This window comes from Bacillus rossius, chromosome 10 (assembly GCF_032445375.1).
Source record: "Bacillus rossius redtenbacheri isolate Brsri chromosome 10, Brsri_v3, whole genome shotgun sequence".
In the NCBI taxonomy this organism is placed as follows: domain Eukaryota; kingdom Metazoa; phylum Arthropoda; class Insecta; order Phasmatodea; family Bacillidae; genus Bacillus; species Bacillus rossius.
The window spans coordinates 59434139-59459978 of record NC_086337.1 but is presented as its reverse complement, the minus strand read 5'-3'; the positions used below and the strand labels follow the sequence as shown (position 1 = coordinate 59459978).

Genomic DNA, 25840 nt, shown 5'->3' with positions numbered 1-25840 from the left:
CACCACAGCCTAAAATTCATATAGTTATACCTCAGTGCTGCCTCTGCCATTGGCTCACAACTCACCTGGATTACTCTGGGCCGGTGAGAAACTCTCAAGCGAAGCTGTGTCGAATCACAGGCTGCTACATTGGGACACATTCACAAGACAGCAGCCAATGAGAGGGTGGCATTTGACCGAGTGTACGTAGAACTATAAAGTTCAATCTAGAGGTCATTGAACCCGCGAATTTTTCCGGTCCCTAGGAATCAGTTGGGTGGTGTGATATCTGAAGTAAGTTGTGTCAGTGGAAGCGGAGACAGGACAGTAGGGGGAGAGTCGAGAATAACACCATATCTCACTATATAACACTATATAACACTGTATAACACTGTATAACACTGTATAACACTATCATAGCTCTGCTGCTGTTAAAGGCATGTCGCTGCTGCGCGGCGGAACACGGCGCGGCCTCGTTAACGCGCAGTTACCGCGGCGGGACGGTAATTGCCCTCTCGTTGGCAACACTGTTGTCGGGGAGGGGTGGAGGGGGGCGTGAGGGCGGTGCAGTGATCCGCGCGCCTCGGCTGCTGCCGGCCGACTGGAGCTCAATGAAACCACGAGGCGCACACATCGCGCGCGCTCGAGGGCCCGGTTTTATTTTCATTTTCCCGACGTTGATATTTCCACCACGCTTCCGCCACCCCCTCCCCCCCTCCACCCGTGTTCACTCTCAAGCACCACCCTCCCCCCCGCCTGTTCCTTCATTTGACGAGCAACTTTCTATATGAACTTCTCGTTTGCGCCCGCTACCCCCTCCCCATTTCCTCCCCTAACCAATCACTCTCCCACACCGACCCCGCTACCTGATGCTCCAACCCTCTGCAGCGGAGCCAACATGGCGGCGTCTAGTCTTACCAACTACGACTTGGAACACACGTGCATTTTCCCGCCCCTCGCTGTACGAGGACACTTTTATTTCTTGCCATTAATTGCTCCTAACAACTTAAGTAAGGTCAATTTCTACATAAATATAGTTTTTTTATTTTTTATTTGTAACTATCTCTTGTATACAAACCAAGTAGTTTATTTTGTAAAAAAAAAGTATAGTGCACTCAACCGAAATAAATGTAATTTATTTATTATTCTTGCCAACAACAAAAAAACAATAGTTTTTACTCGTGGCATGAATAAAATTATAGTTAGAAAAAATTTGGATTCTCTTCAAAAACTTTTCATTCCTGACTCCCGCAATAATATTTTAGGGGAATTTTGATTTAATGCAATTTATTGGACGTCCGTATTTGCAGTTTTGCGCTGTTTGTTACGGCGAATATTCAAGAAAGCAAATTAAGACTTTTAAAATGAAATCATAAACACACAGAGAACAAGACTAAATCAGCTGATGTCAAACAGATGAACACAAACACGTATTGTGGACGACACAGCGACGACAGCACAGACGAACACAAGAATTACGTGGAAGGAGTTTAGTCATGAAAAAAATAATAGCAGCACAGAGGAACACAGTGGGCTAACAACGACGAGACGTTTTCAACAATAAAAGTAATTTCAGGCAGACAACAAAAACTTGACCATGCAGCAAATATATGAACACAAAGATGAAGATAACAGATATTATGGGCAACACCAACGAACACAGTAGATCTCCTATGACAAAAAAGGAAAACTACTGTGTTCGTTGGTATTGTCGTCTGCTCGTCCGTTACTTGTTTAGGTTCATCGTTGTGCTCATATATTAGTAGAGACCTGCAAAATTCGCGGGTTCAATGACAGGGTAGACTCTACTACACTCTGCACACTCGGGCAAATGCCACCTGTACATTGGCTGCTGACTTGTGAGTCGTCTCGACTGAGTGTCTGTGATTCGACACTTCTATGAGTGAGGGTCTCTAAGTGGCCCTCATTAATCCAGATTAACAGTGAACCAGTGGTAGAAGCAGCGCTAAGGTATGATTATTTGAACTGTAGCATATCACGAAATGAATCCGCGAATTTTGCAGGTCTCTATATATTAGACACGAGCTGGTTGAGGCTTGTTCTCCGCGGGTTCACGCATGTTGCAGGACGCGCAGGGCCGAGCCGAGGGGCGGAGGACAGAGACGCACTTGGCTGTTTCTTGCGCCGACTCGCCCCGCCACTCGAGACACCCCCCAACACGCCATCTGCGCGCGGCATGCCCCACGCCGCCCCGTGGAAAAACAGCCGGCAATTGGGCGAGGGTCTCCCCCCCCCTGACACGGGCGTTATTGCGCTATTATTCCCGGCGACCACGGCGGGGTGCTGGGAGGGCGCACCAACCAGCACGAGTGCCTCTGTGGGACACAACCCGCTGCCGAGCGGATTATAGTAGCACAAGGAATACTCGTGCCAGATTTATAATCAGTATGTCTTATGGTCCCGGAGAATTCGTGATGATTAGGGGTAGGCATTTTTCGTGAAAATATCTGAACACTTATTAGACTGCAACAAGGTATACCCGAACCTGTGATTTCTTCCTTGTGATTGGCGGCAGTCCGCGAGAGAAGTCGTTTACTTATCTGACCGAGCCACTCAGGACGTGTTTGCTTCCGCACTGAATCACTGTGATTGGTGTTGTTACAATCGATATGTACCTGGGAGAAACTCACCCTATCACGAAACACAGACGAATTAAAAGTGTTTTAACTTTCATCTAGTCTCAAAATCTTTTCGCGAAATCTGCATGCCCCTAGTGATGAGTGAGTCAGTGAGTGGTATACGTTAGGACTGATGGTTATGATATCCCCGCAAACCCTTATTAACGCCCCCACAAACCCTCAAAGTGGTCGACTTTTGGGAAAAATAAATTCCACCAATAAGTTTCTTTTTATTCATCCGATATGCATGCCAGATTTCAAGTCGTCAGTCATCAAATTAGATTTTTTTTTTTTTGCTTGTTATAGATGTAAAGTTGTAAGCTGTGGAAACACGAAAAAGTTAACTTTGTGTGTGTGGCCTTGACAATATTTAACAAGCAAAAAATTTCAACCATGAATATTTATATTTACCCGACTTTTTACAAATAGTAGGCCTAAGTAACATGCGGGATGAAATCTGGCGCAAAATATCAGCAACAAAAAGGAGAAAGCAATGCTTGCATGTATCATAAAACAAAAAAAGGAAAACAGTGAAACAAAGATAACAACGTGAAATCACAGTAACAAAACGTAGCGGGTGAAAATGAACCTTAAAAGTGTATCTATGGTTCAAAGAGCCTTGCCCATGGCGACACTCTCAGTGACACAGATTAGTGGCGTTACACTTATTATAAATATGGCTTAGATACAATAAAACGTTTATTTTGTACCTATGCCATCATAAAGTATATATGAAGTTTTAATTTTTTACATATTTATATTTGCCGATATTTTAAAAGTATAAAATAGTATCCATTGAATGTATCCATCATTACAGCTTTAATAACTCTGGAAACACTAATTTGATACTAAACGCCAATTATTTCACACGAGAAACTATTATAAGCAGCCTATCACTATTAGAATCAGGCATTACGACATTATTGTGTGATATTTTTGAACAGAGCCAAAACGTTAAAAAAAGGGGTATTTGAAACCAGGATGGTAATCTCGATTCAATCTCTTTGCAAATTAAAAAAGATATATATAATTCTTATGATAGAACACGACAAGAATTTACATTTTTTTTTTTTCAAATATGTTTCTTAAAATTACAGAAACGCAAAAAAAAAAAAGTGGGGTTGTCTGTAAAGTCGGTTTACGGAAGATAATTTTACGTGATAACGTCATAAGAAAACATTGATGAAAAATTGCATACTTTTTAAGTTTCAAATATTATTTACAGTTTTTGCAAAACGTCAATTTAAATAATTTGCTTGAATATAATCACGAACAATTAGTTAAGAAGCCCGCCTTAACCTGCTTGATATTATAGAAGATCTTCTCGCACGGTGGTTGGCCGGTTATTGCACGCTCGGCTCAGGTGGAACGTGACTATTTTTCGTGCGTGCCGCTGGCGTTCATCTATTTATAAGACGTTATCACGTCAGAAACCTCAGCCTGAGACTGTTGTGCTCTGGCAACCAGGAAGGGCATCGCCGCGACGTGGCAGGCAGGCCTGTGGTGTGTGGATGCTGCGTGGCACAGGAGCGGCGGTGTGGCCGTGTGGCCGTGTGGCCGTGTGGCGGCGTGGCCGTGTTTGTCCGCGTGGCCGAGTGCGTGTCTCGCGCGCACCGCTGCTCAAACAATACCCCCCTCCACACACACCCCCCTCACCCGGCTCAAGGCCGGGTCAAGGAAGCAGTACCCACTGGCAGTCGGCGGGGAACACTCCTGCATTGGCTGGTGAAGTAGACTTGAACTGATGTATGTAATGAATGTTATTGAAGTTATGCTTCTTTAGGCGCGTTATGGAGACGAAAATCTATAAGAGTGAATTTTTACGATGTGCGCCTGTCCACCATGCAATAATGACATTTTCACAGGCATATGCTGGACCCACCCAAATGTTTCAGACAAAAGTTTTTTTATAACAAACCATTCGAACGAATTTAATAGCGTGCCTACTAAGGGAGTTATGTTTTTTTATCCTTCAAAACATTTTTTTTTTCACCCATGCTCTAATTGTTGGTGGTACAAAAAATTATTTCAGACGAATGTTATAGATACTATTTTAAGGTTTTACTATAAATAAGAACGGATTTAATAGTGTCCACGGTACTAAAATTATGATTTTTGTTTTAATTCTACCACATTTATTCATCCCCTTGCTGCAATGATTAGTTTTATCAAAAATTGTTTCAGACAAAAGTTTTAGACACAAATTATACAATTTACAAACAATTCGAATTAATTCTAGTCTACTAATGGAATTCTGATTTTTTATCCTACCCGTGTTTTTTTATCCCCTTGCTGCAATTGTTATTTTATCAAACAGTTTTCTTGTCAGAAGTTTTTAGATAAAAATTATACGATTTACAAACAATTTGAATGGATTCGATGTTATGCCTACTAAGGAAGTTATGAATTTTTTTGTTCTCTAACCCTTCTATTTTCCACCCCTTGCATGTTTGGTTGGTCGTATCCAAAATGTATTTATTCAAAAGTTTATGATATTACTCCTACGATCAATAATAAGTTCAAACGGATGCGATATTTGTCATATTATGGGAGTTATAGCAATATTATATTTTACAAAAAAACCTTCCCTATTTGATTCTTTTGGTGGATTATACCCATTAACGAACTCGACCGATATTTTCCGTTACCATATTTTGTGTATCAGTTTGGAAGTGATTTGTGCAAAATTACTGCAGTTACAGTCTCCATAAAAAAAATGTGATAAATTGATATTTATATATTGTTTTGGGGTCTATGGACTATGAAATGAAATACTATATAAAAAAATTTCCGAAGTCGCACCACGGTAATGGTTACAATATGTAAGTCTTTCTTCGAAATCTACCTAAAAAAAATATAACTTCTATCGCGTGTACATGAATTGAACTAAACTTTTTGTTTTTTGAAAATGTGTTAGTATGTATTTGGTTCCTAATTTATATTATGAGGTAAAATTTAAAAAAAAATTGTGACAATGTAAATATTTATATCATATTAAATATATCATAGGCTACGTTAAATCACTTTTAGCATTCAATAAAACTTTGATTTTTAGTAATTTTACATTGCTAGTAATGTTTTTTATTTAATGTGTATTTTATTTGTAAGTTTGTTTTAATGTTATTGTGTATTGTTTTATTTATGTTTACTAGTTATGTAAATTTGGTTTTATTATCAATTTACATGAAAGCTACATTGTAACACATTAAAGTGGTTATAATGAATACAAAGCACCACACCTTAACTGCGTCAGATAAAATTAATCTATAAAAAATAAACCCAACAAAGCTTGATTATGTATAGGCAAGTTGAGTCTAACCTGGAGTGAAATGAATCCGTGAAATATGTAATCGTGGCTTTAAATATTGTTAATTCAAGGTGTTTGAGTTACTTATTTAAAGCGTTGCAATTCACATAGTAAGAGTTGGAGCGGTTTTAACTGGATTCAAACCAGATTTCACTGTTCGTGGAGCAGATTGCTGCGTGTATTCAAGTCCCGAGTGCGGGCTTGTTTCCCCGCGGTCCAGGCCTTAGCTTCCTCGCCGCCAGACGCCGAGCCCTCAATTAAAACACAAGTCCCGTGATCATTATTATGACTACTCGTGTTGTCGTAACGGGCTGGAGGGGGCCGTTACGCCGGCGCCGAGAGACAGGGAGGGGGGGGGGGTCAATATTTAGCCGCCAGATCCCCGGAGAGACTCAGCCAAGGAAAACAATAGCCCGCCCTGTGCTAGTACCGCCGTGCGCGCTCAGCCGCGTTCCGTTATGTGCCGTTATGCGCGGCAAGGCGCTGTTTCACACCGCACCGTCATTCATTAACTCATTTCTTTGTCTCTGCGGTTGTTTGAGGGCCATTCCAGGAAATGTTCTCTCATTTTTATTTTTTCGTCACAAATTTATAGTCATCAGATATTTACCAATAACTAGGGACTGGAATAATTCGCGGTTTCGATGACCTTCAGGATAGACTACACAGTCCTCAGTATACTCGGGAAAATAATGCCTGTTCATTGGCTGCTGACTTGTGAGTCGTCTCAACTAGTTTGCTTGAAATAAGATACTTCTTCGGTTGACCATTTCCCATTGGCCCAGAGTCGTCCAGATGAACAGTGAACCAATAACAAAATCAGCTTTAAGGTATATGTATTTGAATTTTAGCGTATCGCGAAATGAATCCACGAATTTTTCCGGTCTCTACTAATAACGTAAAATGTCACAAGCGATCACTTGACATTTTGCAGCTCGCAAATAATTTTTCGTACATAGTAGGGTGTTACGAATTTTTCAATTAAATATAAATTGCAATAGAGCTACGGTGTTCAAATTACAGGAATATGTTTTTAATAATACTTTACGACAAGTGAATGGGGTATGAGATCGAGCTGAGATAGGAAGTAAAGAATATTTGGCCTCCAGAAGGGGTATTGGCCAGATAAACAGGTTATCAGACAATAAAAATTTATTTATTTAATGCATAAACATAATCCCAGAAACACCATTTAGCTGAAAATAGTAAATTTTTACAGTCAACCTTTGTTTCGTAAGTTACAATCAGCATTTATACATATTTATTTCATGGCTACCCCTATCAAAAAGCTTTTTTTGTATCCGCGGTAACGGGCTTTGGCATTATTAATACGTGATACCTTCTGAATAAGTATCCATGACAACGGCAATTGCATCGATTGCTGGTAGTTCCGGTTGGATTGGTGGATAAGTTAATATTTCTACTCAGTTTTTACTTTCAACCTAATGCCAGACGTACAACATTGTAAACAGTAGCATTTTAATGTAATGATCTGTAGTTTTGTTGGTTTAGCCCGGGCAACACCGGGTATTTTGCTAGTTATTTATGAAATCTCTGATCCTAATCGAGTTTCCCCGTGGCGACACTGTCTCCTCCCACGAGCCTCTTCTGGCCGTGCGGAGCACCGAGGCCACCAATTACCGTAATTGCAGTCCGGGGCAACCAGCGAGCGATGTGATTGGCTGCGGGGACGCGCCCTCCTGATTGGTAGCTTCCGGAAGGGAGGGGGAGACGGAAAAAAATACGTCAGCCCTCGCCTTGCAACATTTGTATAAATAATGATCACAGGGCGAGGCGGGCCGGGGGCGGGGTGGGGGAGGAAGGAGGGTTGTAATTGGTTAATGCAGTTTGCGGCTGGCTGGGTCGGGGCCGATGGCTCCAGTCCCCGGGGGTCGACTGTCTCTTGTCAACAGCGCGCGCAGGCCGGGAGTGTAATTAATAGAAAGTAATCCCCGCTCCGTGGCGTGTTTCCTCACTGCGTGGACCACAGGGGCGCTGTCTTCGTCCTCTTAATTCCTCCCTGATCTTCTCTGTATCACTAGCATTTCGCCCCGATGTTCTGTTTTTAGTGACTTTGGAAATGTAAACCCCCGTGGCTAATAACTAGAGACCGGAAAATTTCGCGGATTCATTTCGCGATAGGCTAGAATCCAAATACTTTTGCCTTTTGGCTGCTTCAGTGATTGAGCTACAGTTTATCTGAGTGATACCTTGCCAATGGAACAAAATAAGCATCGAATCACGAGCATACCAGTTAACAGGCTAATGAACATGTGTATTATGCCCGAGTGTATAGAGGATCATGGAGTCTATCCTATAGATAACTGAAATCGTGAATTTTTACGGTCTCTACTAATAACTAATATTTACAATGCAATCTACATCCTATTAACACAACGATACGAAATGTAGCTAGTTGTTCAACATTTTTCAAAGTTGCGATTTCTAGCGAAATCTAGTTGGGAATTATGTACTACAATGAGCATTATTTATCTTCATAAGTTGTTTTAAAAGTTAATATACAAAAACAACATAACGAAAAACCTTTTTTAAAAATTATATCCCATAACCTGATTAGCCTATTATTTGACTTTGTAAATATTACCCCCATTTTACGTCTATTGCAGCTTTATAAATGTAACTTTGACTATGTTTTGTGTTATGACTAAACATAAAACCTACGATAAAAATAGTTTTGAAATTTACAAACAAATTTAATTTGATTAACTCACTTTGAAAAATTTTACACCCCTCCCCTCCTTTTTTTAACCTTAATATAACAATCACCCCTCGACTGATATAGCTCATATACGAACTGGAAAATTCTATTGGGCCTGCATACCTACCTATCAAATTCTATGGAGATTCAATCAACGGTTCGAAGGTTATCGTCGGATAAATTCACATACATACATACATACATACATACATACATACATACATTCGTACAAACGCCGTTTAATTCACTCGGTCGATTAAGTTTGACACTAATCCCTTGCTGATGTGTTATTAAAATCTCGTGTGAAACGATTCTCGTCTTATGTCGTTTTTAATAGGTATTATTCCTAGCGAGATCTTCTCAAAATGTTAAACAAACTTGTAACATCAGCTTTTAGACAGCTATGGTTTGTTTTGGCACCCAACTGCCAGCCAGAATGACCAAGAGAAGACCAGACACCGACTATAGCTCAGTGGCTTGGATGTGGTGGATGGAATTACTGTGCTCTTTATATCCTTTGTTGATAGAGGTGAATTAAATTGTTTTCGATATTGTTATTCGGTAGGGCATAGTACTTACTGAATCAGGTATGTCCCGAATTAGAAGTAATTAATAGGCTATGTAAGCATAATTGTTAAACAACTGAACGAAACACACTCATATACGTTATTGTTAAAATTGTGAACCCGTGCTAGAGATAGATCATGCTACAAACGGAGGAGATTGCGTGAGGACACATTTCTCACAAATTACACTAATATTTCCGTGACTTAACTAAATGTAGAAATATAATCCCCACAATGTTATTTTTTTAAAATTTATCATATAGATATGCTTACGAAATTGAGACATTAAGTAATTTAAATTCAGACTATGAAAAATAAAACAAATATGTATCAAAGGAGCAGTAACTTTACACGGTTACACTAATTATTCCGTGCGCGAATTCGCTGATTGCAACTAATCTGAATATAGCTATTGTTTTAATCATATTTGAGACAAAAATCGCCAACTGAAAGTGCAACCGAATGAAGTGGTTAGTTTATCAGCACGCAGCCACACTGGAATAGCAGTATTGTGGACGCCAAAGAATTTTGCCATTACGGACCCCACTTAAAAACCAAATAACTTTGCTTTGTCCACTATATACTAATTGGCGACAAAAAAATGCTGTTATCACTAATAACTGTAGGCTATTTTTGAGATCACAAAATTATTTTCAGTGTGCACAAACTGTTTAGTGGTAGTCACAGATAATTTAATTATTTTTTTCGGTGTGAATGAAATGTAAACACAGTATACGCTATCCTTCAAGTGGAACATATCGCCGAATAAACCTGAGTGTGAGACTTTCCGGGCTCTGCTTAATAAGTAGACCTTCGACAATCACATGGATTCGTTTGGCATTTTCCCCTCCCTGTTCCTTTCGGGATTAGAAGGAAAAAAATGGACAGTATACTAAATTTTTTTGTACCTTTTACAAGGATAGTCCTCGGAAACTCAGTTGCCAACGATTTCACTTGTAGAACTGCAAGGCAGAGCTTTGTAAAAATTGCAAATGGTGCAGAGCTCTGCCTTGCAATATTGCAAGTGATATCGTTGGCAACTGGGTTTCCGAGGACTATCCTTGTAGAAGTTGCAGTGCAGCAACATCACGAAGGCGACACCTGAAGGGATAACTATGTCTCCCCCCCCCCCCCTCAAAGGGCCGTCGCTCTGGCGTGAAGTTGTCGCCTCTCTGGCCGCTACAGTAGCGTCACGAGGTCGCGCTATGAGCGTGCGGGTGGAGGGGGGGGGGGGGGTTCAAGCGAGGGTAAAGTGCAGGGGCGAAGGTTGGTTTGTGGGAGTGTGCGGGGGGAGGGGGACACACACATTATGTGCTCCGTCAGGGCTGCGCGCGCTTTTCCGAATATGCATGAGTGCGTGGACCCCCGCTAGGGGGGGGGGGAGGGGGTTCGTACGTAATAAAAAAAAGAAAGAAATGCGAAAGGGAACAAAAATAATAAAAGAATTGGTGGGTAAAGAGGGGTGGGTTTCTGGTGGCAAGGGGAGTGAAAAATGCTAGTCCTTGTTGAAAGAGGAGGAGGGGTGGGGGGGAGTTGAATGGGGAAGTGGTCTAGGGGGTGAATGGTGGTGGAAAAAGTAAAAAAAAAATCTAAATTGAGGGGAAGGGGGAGGGGTTATATGTGGGCCGACCACTTGAAGCGCTTTCTGTCAGCATGGCGGCGGGCCCCATGCGAGGAAGTATAATCGGTTACAGACAAAAAATTGTGCTCGGTGATGGTAGGTACTATTTCATGGACCGAGCGGAATATTTACAAAGTAAGTAATTCTGACGTGAGCGATGGCAGCTTTGATCTCTCTCCCGGAGAGCTTACCTATCGTGACTGTGGCGAGCTCACTAGTTGTGACGTCACTGCGGACTGCAGTTCTGCGACAATAATATCTGCCACGTGTCGACTGGTTCATTTACCGCAAAACACGCGCTCAGACACTTTCCAGTGCACTTTCGACCACGCTATGAATCGTTTATATCTCATTGTTTTTAATGATCATGACGCATGACTATACTGCTTTTAATGTAAATATAAACCTATCATTAAAACTATTTTTAATGAAATTGCATTAAAGCATATATTTTACCCAACTAATTAGAATCGTAATAATTTTTTCAGGCTCGTTTTTTACTTACTTCGTAACTATTAGGCAATTAATATGCATTTAGCCCTCAAATTGATTATTATTAAAGCAAAAGAAAGTATAGATTCTACATTAAACAAGTTGACATATTTGTTGACCATATGTACGAATGTTTACTTGATAAAGAGAATATTACTTTGTAATTAATTATATTAATTTAAGGTATTTGAAAACATGGAGCTGTGACATTTATCCGGCGAAATTACGCAATTGGAAAAAAAAGTTTTCTTGTGATTCAGCGCTACAATAAATTTATATTAATTAAGCGGGAGTTAAAGTAACAGTAAAAGCCATATTTGTTTCAACATTGTGAATGCCCTAACAGTCTTGTATCGTTTGATGTCGTTAAGGCAGAGATTAGACATTAGGAGAGTTCCAAAGCCCATAACACAGCGCCTTTTAGGTTTATCATTTCACTTGACGTCCTTACCAAAAATGACTCTAATAGTAAACGCTAATGAATCTTATAGTAAACGCCAATGATGTAACAGGAGAAGCCAATTATATCAACCAGTCACCGTTAACTTCAGACATTTCACCAAATTATATACACTATGCTTTAAAAACGCCGAGTTGTGACAATTAAACGCTGGAAAATAGTTATGGGTTAAAAAAACTGTGGAAATTAAGATGGTGTCATTCTGTTTCCATCCCTCCCCTGAAATTACATTTTATTTATTTTGCTGTGTCCAAAGTTGTATTGCGTGTGACGGGAGAGTAGGTGTGTTTTCAGGCTGTCGTCTCGGAGTGAGTCGTTAGCCGGTAGCAAGGGGCGTAGCCGGTGACCTCAACGGCCGGTGACCTCAACGGCCAGTTGCGCCGTGATTTGTAAACATCTAACCTCGGTGACGAATGAATTCGTGTGTTCTAATGTCGCAAATAAACTTATAATACGAAACTCGAACACCAAATTTAACGTAGAATTCTTAAAAAAAAAATGCCGAGAGTGATAAATAAGTATATGAAATGTATTCATTTTAGAGGGAAAAGTGCAAATATTTTATCCAATTTCTAAAACCCAACTATAATTCTGTTTAACAAGATGGTAATAACGTAACCGAACCGAACCGAACCCAAACCAATCCAACCCTGGTTAGGTTAGGTTATATTTATTTCCTATAATTGTTTTCTCAAAGTCGAAGGATTTTTATGCTCTTTGGGTGGTTTCGGAACAATTATGATGTAGTGCGTGCACAGGGTGTAGGAAGGGTGGCTTATCAGAACAAAATGTAAAGTTAAAAGACTCGTATGATTAAAAATTTTTCTGAGATATTCTTATTTTTCATTTACGTTTGTAAGACTCTTGTACGTCATGCAGTAGGGCTAACGGTGGCCGAGCGTATACATTTATGGACTTTTATCAAAGGTAGGTGCCCTTCACTCAGTTGGTTTTTCAGTATTTAATGCTTTATAACTTCATTATTTACTTTTCAAAGTGATTTTTGATATTTTACACTATAATATAATGAATTAACAAACGTCTATATGTTTTTTTTAGCTTAAATAGTGAAAAAAGACGTCATAATTGATATCACTTTAAAGTAGTAAATAAGTTAGTTTTAGTACTTATGAACCTTTTATTTTTTTTTTACTTTGAGCAGAATTTAAGGAGGAAGGACTAATTTTTAACAAGTGATGACTGTTTTAATTTATTATAGACCATTAAAGCTATAAATAAAATGAAAAGTACCGAATGTGTTATTTTTTTGAGAGGTCATTTGAAATTCGATAAAGCACATTTTAACAAATAAAAGTTGCATTGTTTTTGCAAGCGATGCTCGAGTTTTGCAATATCACGCGTTCGCTGCTAAAAAAAAAAGAAAGAATTTTACCGAAACATTTTTCGTCAGTTTGGAAAAAATATATATTTATATATCCGATTATTTTGTTGCCGATTGCACAAAGCCCCCTCGAAATGCGACCTCCTACATCACCCAATACGATTACGCACCCCACATAGCAACCGGTTGAATCGCCAACCCCCTTTTATCCTCCCTCACCGAAACATTTTTTATTCGTGCTCTAATTTTCGGCTCTCCCCACCTGCTGTTACCTGCGACACGCATCAGTCATAGCGAGTCGTCATGGCAACACCCGCCCCTCTTTGTGCACGCCCCTCCCCCCTGCACCACGCAAGTCACTTGAAACGAGACCGGCGCTTGTCCATGACGACTCCACGGTGAAACAAACAAAAAATTAAATAAAAAAAATTCCTGGAACAAATAAAATGATCGGATTGGTTTCCGATGGCCGGCAGCGACTCGTAATCAGATCAGCGGCCCATCGCGTGTGCTCCATGGGGCGTCGTGTCCGTTTAAGGTAATTATCGCGTGACGTCACCGAGTCCCTGTGCCTGCCTGTGTCCAGGGCTCTCTCGGGCAGGACTTCTGGTTCCCGCCAAGGTCCCGCCTGTGTCCGCCGCATTAGTGTTTACCTTTTGTCAATATAGACCCTGCCAAACATTTGGTGTTCACAACAAACAAATATTTAGTTTTTTTTATGAATGTTGCTTCGGAGCATGCAAATGTTTGCTATCAAGACAATCGAATAAAATCAAAGTGTATATCTGTGTACTGTTAGCAAATTAGTCTACTAAACCAAAACTAACATTCTGGAAAAAAAAAATTCTCTGCCTGTACGACATGATTAAACTTAAAAAATGGCTGATGCTATCGTTTTTAAATTCATGCTAAATGCAGATGTTAACCCTAGGTTGAAATAAAGTTTTTATGCTATTGAAATATCTCAAACGGTTCAGAAGATAAGATGATAATTATGTACTAATTAGGTTTTCCGTGAATCGATACAACGCGGAGTTATGTTTCAATCACATGAAGCTGTGACTCACATGCATGGGGTGAGGTGTATGAGGCTGTAACTCACCTGCGTAGTGATGAGGTATATGAGGCTGTGACTCACATGCATGGGGTGAGGTATATGATGCTGTGACTCACCTGCGTGGGGGTGAGGTTATGAGGCTGTGACACACCTACGTGGGAGTGAGGTGTATGAGGCTGTGACTCACATGCATGGGGTGAGGTGTATGAGGCTGTGACTCACATGCATGGGGTGAGGTTATGAGGCTGTAACACACCTGCGTGGGGGTGAGGTTATGAGGCTGTGACTCACCTGCGTGGGGGTGAGGTTATGAGGCTGTGACTCACCTGCGTGGGAGTGAGGTGCATGAGGCTGTGACACACCTGCGTGGGAGTGAGGTTATGAGGCTGTGACTCACCTGCGTGGGGGTGAGGTTATGAGGCTGTGACACACCTGCGTGGGAGTGAGGTGTATGAGGCTGTGACTTACATGAATGGGGTGAGGTGTATGAGGCTGTGACTCACCTGCGTGGGGGTGAGGTTATGAGGCTGTGACTCACCTGCGTGGGAGTGAGGTGCATGAGGCTGTGACTCACATGCATGGGGTGAGGTTATGAGGCTGTGACACACCTACGTGGGAGTGGGGTGTATGAGGCTGTGACACACCTGCGTGGGGGTGAGGTTATGAGGCTGTGACTCACCTGCGTGGGAGTGAGGTGTATGAGGCTGTGACTTACATGAATGGGGTGAGGTGTATGAGGCTGTGACTCACCTGCGTAGTGATGAGGTATATGAGGCTGTGACTCACATGCATGGGGTGAGGTGTATGATTCTGTGACTCACCTGCGTGGGGGTGAGGTTATGAGGCTGTGACACACCTACGTGGGAGTGAGGTGTATGAGGCTGTGACTCACATGCATGGGGTGAGGTGTATGAGGCTGTGACTCACATGCATGGGGTGAGGTTATGAGGCTGTTACACACCTGCGTGGGGGTGAGAATATGAGGCTGTGACTCACCCGCGTGGGGGAGAGGTTATGAGGCTGTGACACACCTGCGTGGGAGTGAGGTGTATGAGGCTGTGACTCACATGCATGGGGTGAGGTGTATGAGGCTGTGACTCACATGCATGGGGTGAGGTTATGAGGCTGTAACACACCTGCGTGGGGGTGAGGTTATGAGGCTGTGACTCACCTGCGTGGGGGTGAGGTTATGAGGCTGTGACACACCTACGTGGGAGTGAGGTGTATGAGGCTGTGACTCACATGCATGGGGTGAGGTTATGAGGCTGTGACACACCTGCGTGGGGGTGAGGTTATGAGGCTGTGACTCACCTGCGTGGGAGTGAGGTGCATGAGGCTGTGACACACCTGCGTGGGAGTGAGGTGTATGAGGCTGTGACTCACCTGCGTGGGGGTGAGGTTATGAGGCTGTAACACACCTGCGTGGGGTGAGGTTATGAGGCTGTGACTCACTTGCGTGGGGGTGAGGTTATGAGGCTGTGACTCACCTGCGTGGGGGTGAGGTGTATGAGGCTGTGACTCACATGCATGGGGTGAGGTTATGAGGCTGTAACACACCTGCGTGGGGTGAGGTTATGAGGCTGTGACTCACTTGCGTGGGGGTGAGGTTATGAGGCTGTGACTCACCTGCGTGGGGGTGAGGTTATGAGGCTGTGACTCACATGCATGGGGTGAGGTTATGAGGCTGTGACACACCTACGTGGGAGTGAGGTGTATGAGGCTGTGACTCACATGCATGGGGTGAGGTTATGAGGCTGTGACACACCTGCGTGGGGGTGAGGTTATGAGGCTGTGACTCACCTGCGTGGGAGTGAGGTGCATGAGGCTGTGACACACCTGCGTGGGAGTGAGGTGTATGAGGCTGTGACTCACCTGCGTGGGGGTGAGGTTATGAGGCTGTAACACACCTGCGTGGGGTGAGGTTATGAGGCTGTGACTCACTTGCGTGGGGGTGAGGTTATGAGGCTGTGACTCACCTGCGTGGGGGTGAGGTGTATGAGGCTGTGACTCACATGCATGGGGTGAGGTTATGAGGCTGTAACACACCTGCGTGGGGTGAGGTTATGAGGCTGTGACTCACTTGCGTGGGGGTGAGGTTATGAGGCTGTGACTCACCTGCGTGGGGGTGAGGTTATGAGGCTGTGACTCACTTGCGTGGGGTGAGGTTATGAGGCTGTGACTCACTTGCGTGGGGGTGAGGTTATGAGGCTGTGACTCACCTGCGTGGGGGTGAGGTTATGAGGCTGTAACACACCTGCGTGGGGTGAGGTTATGAGGCTGTGACTCACTTGCGTGGGGGTGAGGTTATGAGGCTGTGACTCACCTGCGTGGGGGTGAGGTTATGAGGCTGTGACTCACTTGCGTGGGGTGAGGTTATGAGGCTGTGACTCACTTGCGTGGGGTGAGGTTATGAGGCTGTGACTCACTTGCGTGGGGTGAGGTTATGAGGCTGTGACTCACCTGCGTGGGGGTGAGGTTATGAGGCTGTGACTCACTTGCGTGGGGTGAGGTTATGAGGCTGTGACTCACTTGCGTGGGGGTGAGGTTATGAGGCTGTGACTCACCTGCGTGGGGGTGAGGTTATGAGGCTGTGACTCACTTGCGTGGGGGTGAGGTTATGAGGCTGTGACTCACCTGCGTGGGGGTGAGGTTATGAGGCTGTGACTCACCTGCGTGGGGTGAGGTTATGAGGCTGTGACTCACCTGCGTGGGGGTGAGGTTATGAGGCTGTAACACACCTGCGTGGGGTGAGGTTATGAGGCTGTGACTCACCTGCGTGGGGGTGAGGTTATGAGGCTGTGACTCACATGCATGGGGTGAGGTTATGAGGCTGTGACACACCTGCGTGGGGGTGAGGTTATGAGGCTGTGACTCACCTGCGTGGGGTGAGGTTATGAGGCTGTGACTCACCTGCGTGGGGGTGAGGTTATGAGGCTGTAACACACCTGCGTGGGGTGAGGTTATGAGGCTGTGACTCACCTGCGTGGGGGTGAGGTGTATGAGGCTGTGACTCACATGCATGGGGTGAGGTTATGAGGCTGTGACTCACCTGCGTGGGGGTGAGGTTATGAGGCTGTAACACACCTGCGTGGGGTGAGGTTATGAGGCTGTGACTCACCTGCGTGGGGGTGAGGTGTATGAGGCTCGCGAGGTGCTCTCTCTCCGGCGCAGACAGGTATTTCTGCTGCTTGAACCTCCTCTCCAACTCGTACACCTGCCCGACACAGAGACAAGTGAACTGTCAAACATTCTTCTACCTTTTACCAAATACTTACATTTTTAACGATTTACACCCTTCACGATATTTCACTTTAAATTTACGAACAACAATGTAACAAATTACCCACGGATCATTGTACGTTTACGCGGAGGCAATTGTGATTGTGAAATGGGGAAGGTAAACCTTACAACCACACCAAACTATGCTTATAGTAAAACGTTCTAAATATCATAAATTTCTCCACTAGCACTGTTAGAAACTACAGTAAATTTACGAAATTTTCAACGAAGAATTCGCCGAGAATGAACGAAGAATTATTCGTTATTTCAGTTAACTGTGCCTTCGTAACAAAGCTGAGTTTTGTTTTTCGTTATAAACAGGGAAAACACACACAGCGCAAAAAATTAAACTATATTACAGACATATACCTATATTTTTAAATTACAGAAAGACAATGGAAACATTTATGCAAAATGCAACATTTGTCTCGATATTACATTTAGCTAAATTATTTTTCCTGGTACAGTTACAATATGAAAATATGCGAAACTTTCATCCAAATACATTTCAAAGATATAAATTTAATTTTAAATTTACTTCTTTTGATTACAATTTTTCCGAAGTTATAAATTTAAATAATAATGGTCACCCATGAAAAATCTTAGAAATAAATATTCAGAATGTTAGACAATATAAATCTTTTATTAATGTTTTAAGAAAATTATGTGAATAAAAATTAAAAGGTGGTCATAAATAGATTTTGTTCGAATATTTTGAATTGGTTGGAAAATTCTGAAGCCAACATTCTAGTTGTGCATTGAAATCTCTTGATAATTGTTCCCTTATAAACCTGTTTAAATTATTTATTCCATAAATGGTTTAATATAATGTTTATTTTGTAATACCTTATTCTTAATTGTGTATTGATTTTTTTCGTCCAACATTTTAAATAGTCTTATGGAATTGTTAAGAGGAATATAAATATTTATGTAGGCCTACATATTGTTTTCAGTTAAAATCGTCGGTTGAAACCAAGTAGTTCTAATGCCATGTATGTTTAATGCCTGTAGACCGCCGTAGCAAAGCACGGGTACTGTGGCTAGTATGAGTATATGTAGTTATATTTACATATGTATTTGTGTACATATATATAAATATCCGATATGACTCGCACGCCACCTATTATTGTACGTTGATGATACTATGTCCGAAACTTTCACGAAAGTGCCCACAACTGTACAAAGTTTCAACTCAATTTGATGAACAATGCGCGATCCCATAGAACACAAACATTCAAAACATTAATTATTATACGTAAGATATTTCCCGGTTACCGTACATTATTTTCTCGGTCGATTTGTGTTCCACACACATAACCAACTTCAATAACACGTGTTCAAATGCAAATTCTTAAACATTTAATAAACTTTAAAACGCTGTGAGATAAAGGCAGTGCTAGTAAACAGCCGCCCGTCTAAGTGAAGCTCGGGGAGGTACAGACTGGCGGTCCTCTGAGTGGCTGTTAAGGCGCCCGCCCACCCAGGCACACACGCGGTGCGCACAGCTACAGGGAAAACCACTGCTCAAGATATCCGAGTTGCATCTGTTTACGAAAAGCATTTAAGAATTCGCTGATGGTCGATAAGTAGGTAGCCTACTTAGTTATGTTTCCGGATTAAGTGTTAAAATTGCTAAAAGGCGTGTTTTCAGAGTAATAATTAAGCATAAAACAGATTCTTGAAAGCACTTGAGGGACTTGCAATGCTACGGTCACCGCTAGTCCTGTGTGCACCAGAGGCACAGCACACACCGCGCTAGCAGCCACAGACACACAGACACCTGAGGCGGCGAGCTCGCGACACAGGAGAGAGTGCTGAGAAGCAGGCGAGCTCACCTGGGCCCGCGCGCGGATCCATACCTGGGGAGGAGGCGGGGGGGGGGGGAGCCAGCTGGCCTCGAGTACCTCGGAGGAGACTCGCGCCGCGGATCAATAGCGGAGTGCCGCAGTCCCAGCAGTCCAGCACTTCCCAGCCAGCCGCGACACCAGCGCAGTCTCACAACACCAGCGCAGTCACGTAACACCAGCGCAGTCTCACAACACCAGCGCAGTCACGTAACACCAGCACAGTCACACAACACCAGCGCAGTCACGTAACACCAGCGCAGTCTCACAACACCAGCGCAGTCACGTAACACCAGCACAGTCTCACAACACCAGTGCAGTCACGTAACACCAGCGCAGTCTCACAACACCAGCGCAGTCACGTAACACCAGCACAGTCTCACAACACCAGTGCAGTCACGTAACACCAGCGCAGTCTCACAACACCAGCGCAGTCACGTAACACCAGCACAGTCTCACAACACCAGCGCAGTCACGTAACACCAGCGCAGTCTCCCAACACCAGCACAGTCACGTAACACCAGCGCAGTCTCACAACACCAGCGCAGTCACGTAACACCAGCGCAGTCTCACAACACCAGCGCAGTCACGTAACACCAGCACAGTCACACAACACCAGCGCAGTCACGTAACACCAGCGCAGTCTCACAACACCAGCGCAGTCACGTAACACCAGCACAGTCTCACAACACCAGTGCAGTCACGTAACACCAGCGCAGTCTCACATCACCAGCGCAGTCACGTAACACCAGCACAGTCTCACAACACCAGCGCAGTCACGTAACACCAGCGCAGTCTCCCAACACCAGCACAGTCACGTAACACCAGCGCAGTCTCACAACACCAGCGCAGTCACGTAACACCAGCACAGTCACACAACACCAGCGCAGTCACGTAACACCAGCGCAGTCTCACAACACCAGCGCAGTCACGTAACACCAGCACAGTCTCACAACACCAGCGCAGTCACGTAACACCAGCGCAGTCTCACAACACCAGCGCAGTCACGTAACACCAGCACAGTCACACAACACCAGCACAGTCACGTAACACCAGCGCAGTCTCCCAACACCAGCACAGTCACGTAACACCAGCACAGTCACACAACACCAGCGCAGTCACGTAACACCAGCGCAGTCTCACAACACCAGCGCAGTCACGTAACACCAGTGCAGTCTCACAACATCGATAACTAGACAAGTGCTGTCCCAGACAGACGCCGCACTCAGTATCTGATCTTCATCAGATATTTGGAACGTCAATTTTTACCGGAGATTCAACATACCTCTGAAATTAATTATTATATATACCTATTATAGTGGTAAAATATTATAATTGACGTCACATTGTGAATTATATGGCTTTTTACGAAATTATTTATATCATCATTTGCATGATAATTTTAATTGCATGATATATTATTAAAGTTACACTTCTTTACGCGCGTTATGAAATAAAATGAGAGTGGATTTTTACGATGCACGCGCAGCAAGATACGAAATTTTTACAGCATAAAAAAAGCTTCCTACATACAAAAAATGCTACATAAAAATTAAAAAAATTATTTATGTGCTATAAATCTTATTTTTAGTGATTGATTTTGAATGCTGGTTTATGTAATTAAAAAAAATATATTATTTTTGTGTGTATTAGTGTTAGAAATTGTATTTATAAACACTTTTTAAGTGTATTTTCAGGTGTTTACCTAATAAAGTGAAAATTATTTTATTATTTTATTAATTTATTTTCATTATAAATTATTTTATTATTATTTAATAAGTCATTTTAATTAATAAATTAGAATAATCATTCAGCATTTTTATTGATATTCATTATTTATTTTAGTTAATCTAAATTCTTTTACTATATTAAATATTGATTTTATACACATGTTTTATTAATACGGAATACTGAGTTTTAATTTTAAAAATATATATTTAATTTAATTTATACTTTACCAACCGTATATATCATATCACTTCAGCGCTTTAAAATTTTTAATTTGTTTTAATTATTAGCATACAAAATTTAAGTCAGTTTTTATTACGCCAATGAAGTACATATAACTTCTAACGTGCGTGGAATGTTTTCATGTTGTTATTACAACCAAATAAATTTTTCGAAGTCCGTACCGACAGTTTTTATTCTCCGGTGTCGTCCTGGGGATGGCGTATCGCCTGCTGGCACGGGCGTGAGGCATCTCCCGATCTCCCAGTTGCTTGCAGCGCGCCCCTGATGGTGATAGTGGTTGTCCGGCCTCACTCGTGGCTTATCTGCCCGTCGCGCTCCGCGCATGCGTGCCGCCTAGCGCGCAGCCTATCAGCTCGCATCTCCCCCTCCCCTCCTCCGAGACACGCAGAGTCCGTGCCACGCAGCTATGACCGTGGGCCACGTGGACTCACACTGCAGTCTGCCAGTGTGGGTCGCCACTCACTGAGTCTCAACTCATTTAGTCACACTGTTTAGCCAGTATTCAGTATCAATCACTAGGGGCATGCAGATTTTGCGAAAAGATTTCGAGACTAGATGAAAGTTAAAACACTGTAGCTGTAGTCTGTGTTTCGTGATTGGGTGAGTTTCTCCGAGGTACAAATCAATTGTAACACCAATCACAGTGATTCAGTGCGGAAGCAAACACGTCCTGAGTGGCTCTTGTCAAACATGGCAACGACTTCTCTCGCAGATGGCCGCCAATCACAAGTAAGAAACCACAGGTGCGGGTATACCTCGTTGCAGTCTATTAAGTATTCAGATCTTTTCGCGAAAAATACCTGCCCCTATCAATCAATTACTAAAGTATATGATTTAAAAGCACATACATTTAATTTTTATTTGTATGTAACTTTTTTGTGTACCTAATTAGTCTTTTTTTTATCCTGTGAAAATTTCGTTGCATGGTGCGCGCGCATCGTAAAATTTAACGCTCTTCATTTTTTGCATAACGCGTCTAAAGATGTATAACTTCGAAAAACATTCTGGTGATAAATCAGTACCTATTAGTTTTTATAGTGCTCTGTACAGTTGGCATTACCTGAGTACGGGAAACTAGTGGTTTCGTTTCGCGATAAGCTAGAATTAAAATATTTTTGTCTTTGCACTGATGCTGCGACTTTGGTGAATTTTTTTTTAATATTTTTTTTTAAATATTTAAATGTTGTTATATTTAATTGCTATTTTAGCTTGTTTAATTAATAGTTATTTATCCTAGCATTTTTAATGATTTCTTGTTGTTTTAAATTCTATTGTATCGCTGGGGAGTTGCGCGAGAGTGCAGAATCATTTTCCTCGTGTGGAGAGTATGCGTGACAGTTGGCAGTAGCAAGTGTCAGTTGGCTGCCCTGTAAGAAGACGTTGGCTGCCCTGTAAGAAGACGTTGGCTGCCCTGTGCTGCGGAGTGACGAGACAGTAGAGGCGAGACCTCGTGGTAGCGCCTCGCGCGCGGGCGTCAAATGGGCCCGCGACTGTTGGAGTGTACAGGTCATGCCCGGGCGCGGTGTAGAACTCTTCACACGTTGAGCCTCGAGCACGTTTGTTCGGCTTTCGGGGACAGGCCAGGGCATGTTTACTACAAGGCACGAAGAAATTTCAATGTCTTGCTTTAGATTAGTTGCGAGTGCTTGTGCTGCAGCGACGAGATAAACTGTGAGTAGCTACAGCTGATCTGATTGTAGATGGTGTTTGTCTGGATAGACTAGAATGTTTTGCTACGTGACTTGGCGGTGGGCCAGAATCTCCGTCACAGTATTGCGTGTAGGCCCTACCTCAGCGGGCGAACATAAACTTGGTTTGCAAAATGTATATAGGCAAATATTTTTTTTTCAATTTTTTATTTCAAGAAGTAAGAGTATTGATTTAAACACGAAATATTTGTGCACTCCCCCAGCGTTTTGTATAGGACTTTGGTAGATGAAATTTTTTAGTAAACTTAAATTGGTATAATTTTTTAAATAGTAATTTTGTTAATTACCTACACCTTTTAATATAAATGCAGCTTTAAATTTTGATATCTTTTAGTAACTGCCGGCCGTTTAAGGAATAATCATTATATAAGATGTTTATACAAATATTGTTACGTAACTTAATATTTTTGATAAAAATCAATTTTTAGATAAACAATTTTTTTTCAATATTTTATTGTTATACCTTTCTGCGCTTATTCGAGTGACCAATGTCTGCAATTTACTATGAAATATTTTGTACTCTATATTTCAATTCGTGTTTGTACGAAAACCAAGCTTTTTCATAAAATATTGTGGCAAATAAAACAGAGCTATTATGATTAATAACATGGTTTTTGATTCTATAAAATGCCCACTTCGACACCGTAATGTATTTGCTCTGCCTTTTAAGGATGTGCTTTTTACATTATTTTTCTTAACTCGGGCTGGATACATGCGCGTATTTTTAGTATCAGGTTGGAGTTTGTTTTAAATTCTATTTCAATAAACCAGTCGGGTGTTGGGTTTGTGTCATCTGCCAGATGCAGAGGGTAGGTACCACAGTACCTTAGTGCTGTTGTTACGGCTGGCTAGCAGTTTCTCTGGAGAACTGTCGGACAGTGACCAATGAGAGACCATGAAGTTCCCGCTGAGACGTCTCTAGTGACGAGCCAATGAACACGTGACGTCAGCCCGAGTGTGCAGAGAACTGTGCAGTCCATCCTGGAGATCGTATAATAACCCAGGCCCCAATATATAACTAAAGATAGGAAACATTCACGGTTTCATTTCGTGACAGGCTAGAATCCAAGTGCGTGTAACTTATTCAGTAATTGGAACACAGTTTGCCTGGAGGACTGTGAGCCAGTGAATGACCCTCGACATAAGAAGTATCGAATCACAAGCATCCCAGTTAGCAGGTGTCACGAATCAGTAGCCAATGGGTTGGTGTAATTTTCTCGCGTACATAAAGGATCGTGGAGTCTATCCTAGAGGTCATCGAAACTGCGAATTTTTCCTGTTCCTATCTATAACCACAGGACTGAGTATCTTGCGAACTGCTTTCAAGTAGAAATAAATCAGAGCGTTGGGAAGTTAATTAAAACGCTACGTGATAAAAAAAATATTCCTCGAAACACGGCAGTTTTAATCATGCTATAACGGTCAGTATGTTAATGTTTAAAACGACGTGGCTGTTTCCAAGCGAATAGTGGCGTCCAGTGCTTCAGTAACAGCGTGTTCGTGGACCACCCGAGGACCGCGGCCAGGAGTGAACCAGGGACTCCGGCGCAGTGTTCGAGGAGCGGCAAGCAGCGCAGAGACGCGACCTCTGTTCTCGCGCGCGCGGTGCACCGAGCGAGAGAAAGGGAACGCGTGCTACAGGAGGCAGTACGGGAGCGTCTCCGCGGTGTTTGCGCCGAGCACACTCGAGCACACTCGAGCACACTCGCAGGCCCGCGCGAGTGCGTGCTGCTAGTCCGAGGAACCACACTCCCTCGCCTGACTCCGTCCTGCTGGCTTTGTCCAGTAGCGCTTCCTTGCCGTCTCTCTGTCCCACTTGCAGCTCTTTCTCTCCCTCGCGTAGTCTCTCTGACACCCTTACTGTGTCTGTCCCCCTTGCTGTCTCACTGTCGCAATTGCTGTCTTTCTCTCCCCTTGCTATCTCTCATCCTCCTTACTGTTTCTCTGTCCCCCTTACTGTCTTTATCTCCCCTTGCTGACTCTGTCCCCTATTCAGTCTCTATGTCACCCTTGCTGTCTCTCATCCTCTTTACTGTCTTTCACTCAACCCTTACTGTCTCTCTGTTCCCCTTGCATCTCTTTCTCTCCCTCATGTAGTCTCTCTGTCACCCTTGCTGTCTCTGTCCCCCTTGCTGTCTCACTGTCGCCATTGCTGTCTTTCTCTCCCTCATGTAGTCTCTCTGTCACCCTTACTGTCTTTCTCCCCCTTGCTGTCTCAATGTCGCCATTGCTGTCTTTCTCTCCCCTTGCTATCTCTCATCCTCCTTACTGTTTCTCTGTCCCCCTTACTGTCTTTATCTCCCCTTGCTGACTCTGTCCCCTATTCAGTCTCTATGTCACCCTTGCTGTCTCTCATCCTCTTTACTGTCTTTCACTCAACCCTTGCTGTCTCTCTGTTCCCCTTGCATCTCTTTCTCTCCCTCATGTAGTCTCTCTGTCACCCTTGCTGTCTCTGTCCCCCTTGCTGTCTCACTGTCGCCATTGCTGTCTTTCTCTCCCTCATGTAGTCTCTCTGTCACCCTTACTGTCTTTCTCCCCCTTGCTGTCTCAATGTCGCCATTGCTGTCTTTCTCTCCCCTTGCTATCTCTCATCCTCCTTACTGTTTCTCTGTCCCCCTTACTGTCTTTATCTCCCCTTGCTGACTCTGTCCCCTATTCAGTCTCTATGTCACCCTTGCTGTCTCTCATCCTCTTTACTGTCTTTCACTCAACCCTTGCTGTCTCTCTGCCCCCCTTGCATCTCTTTCTCTCCCTCATGTAGTCTCTCTGTCACCCTTGCTGTCTCTGTCCCCCATGCAGTCTCTATGTCACCCTTGCTGTCTCTCATCCACTTTACTGTCTTTCTCTCAACCCTT

The 25840-nt window shown here is 43.0% G+C and overlaps 1 protein-coding gene across 1 annotated transcript in view; it reads right to left on the bottom strand.

Annotated features, from left to right (window-relative positions):
- LOC134536366 (homeobox protein Nkx-2.4) overlaps nt 1–25840 on the bottom strand; it is a 94504-nt gene that overhangs the window by 26278 nt on the left and 42386 nt on the right. The window contains exon 4 of the mRNA XM_063376120.1: nt 17301–17396. Coding sequence (XP_063232190.1) covers nt 17301–17396 — 96 coding nt within the window. The remainder of the gene's footprint in view (nt 1–17300; nt 17397–25840) is intronic.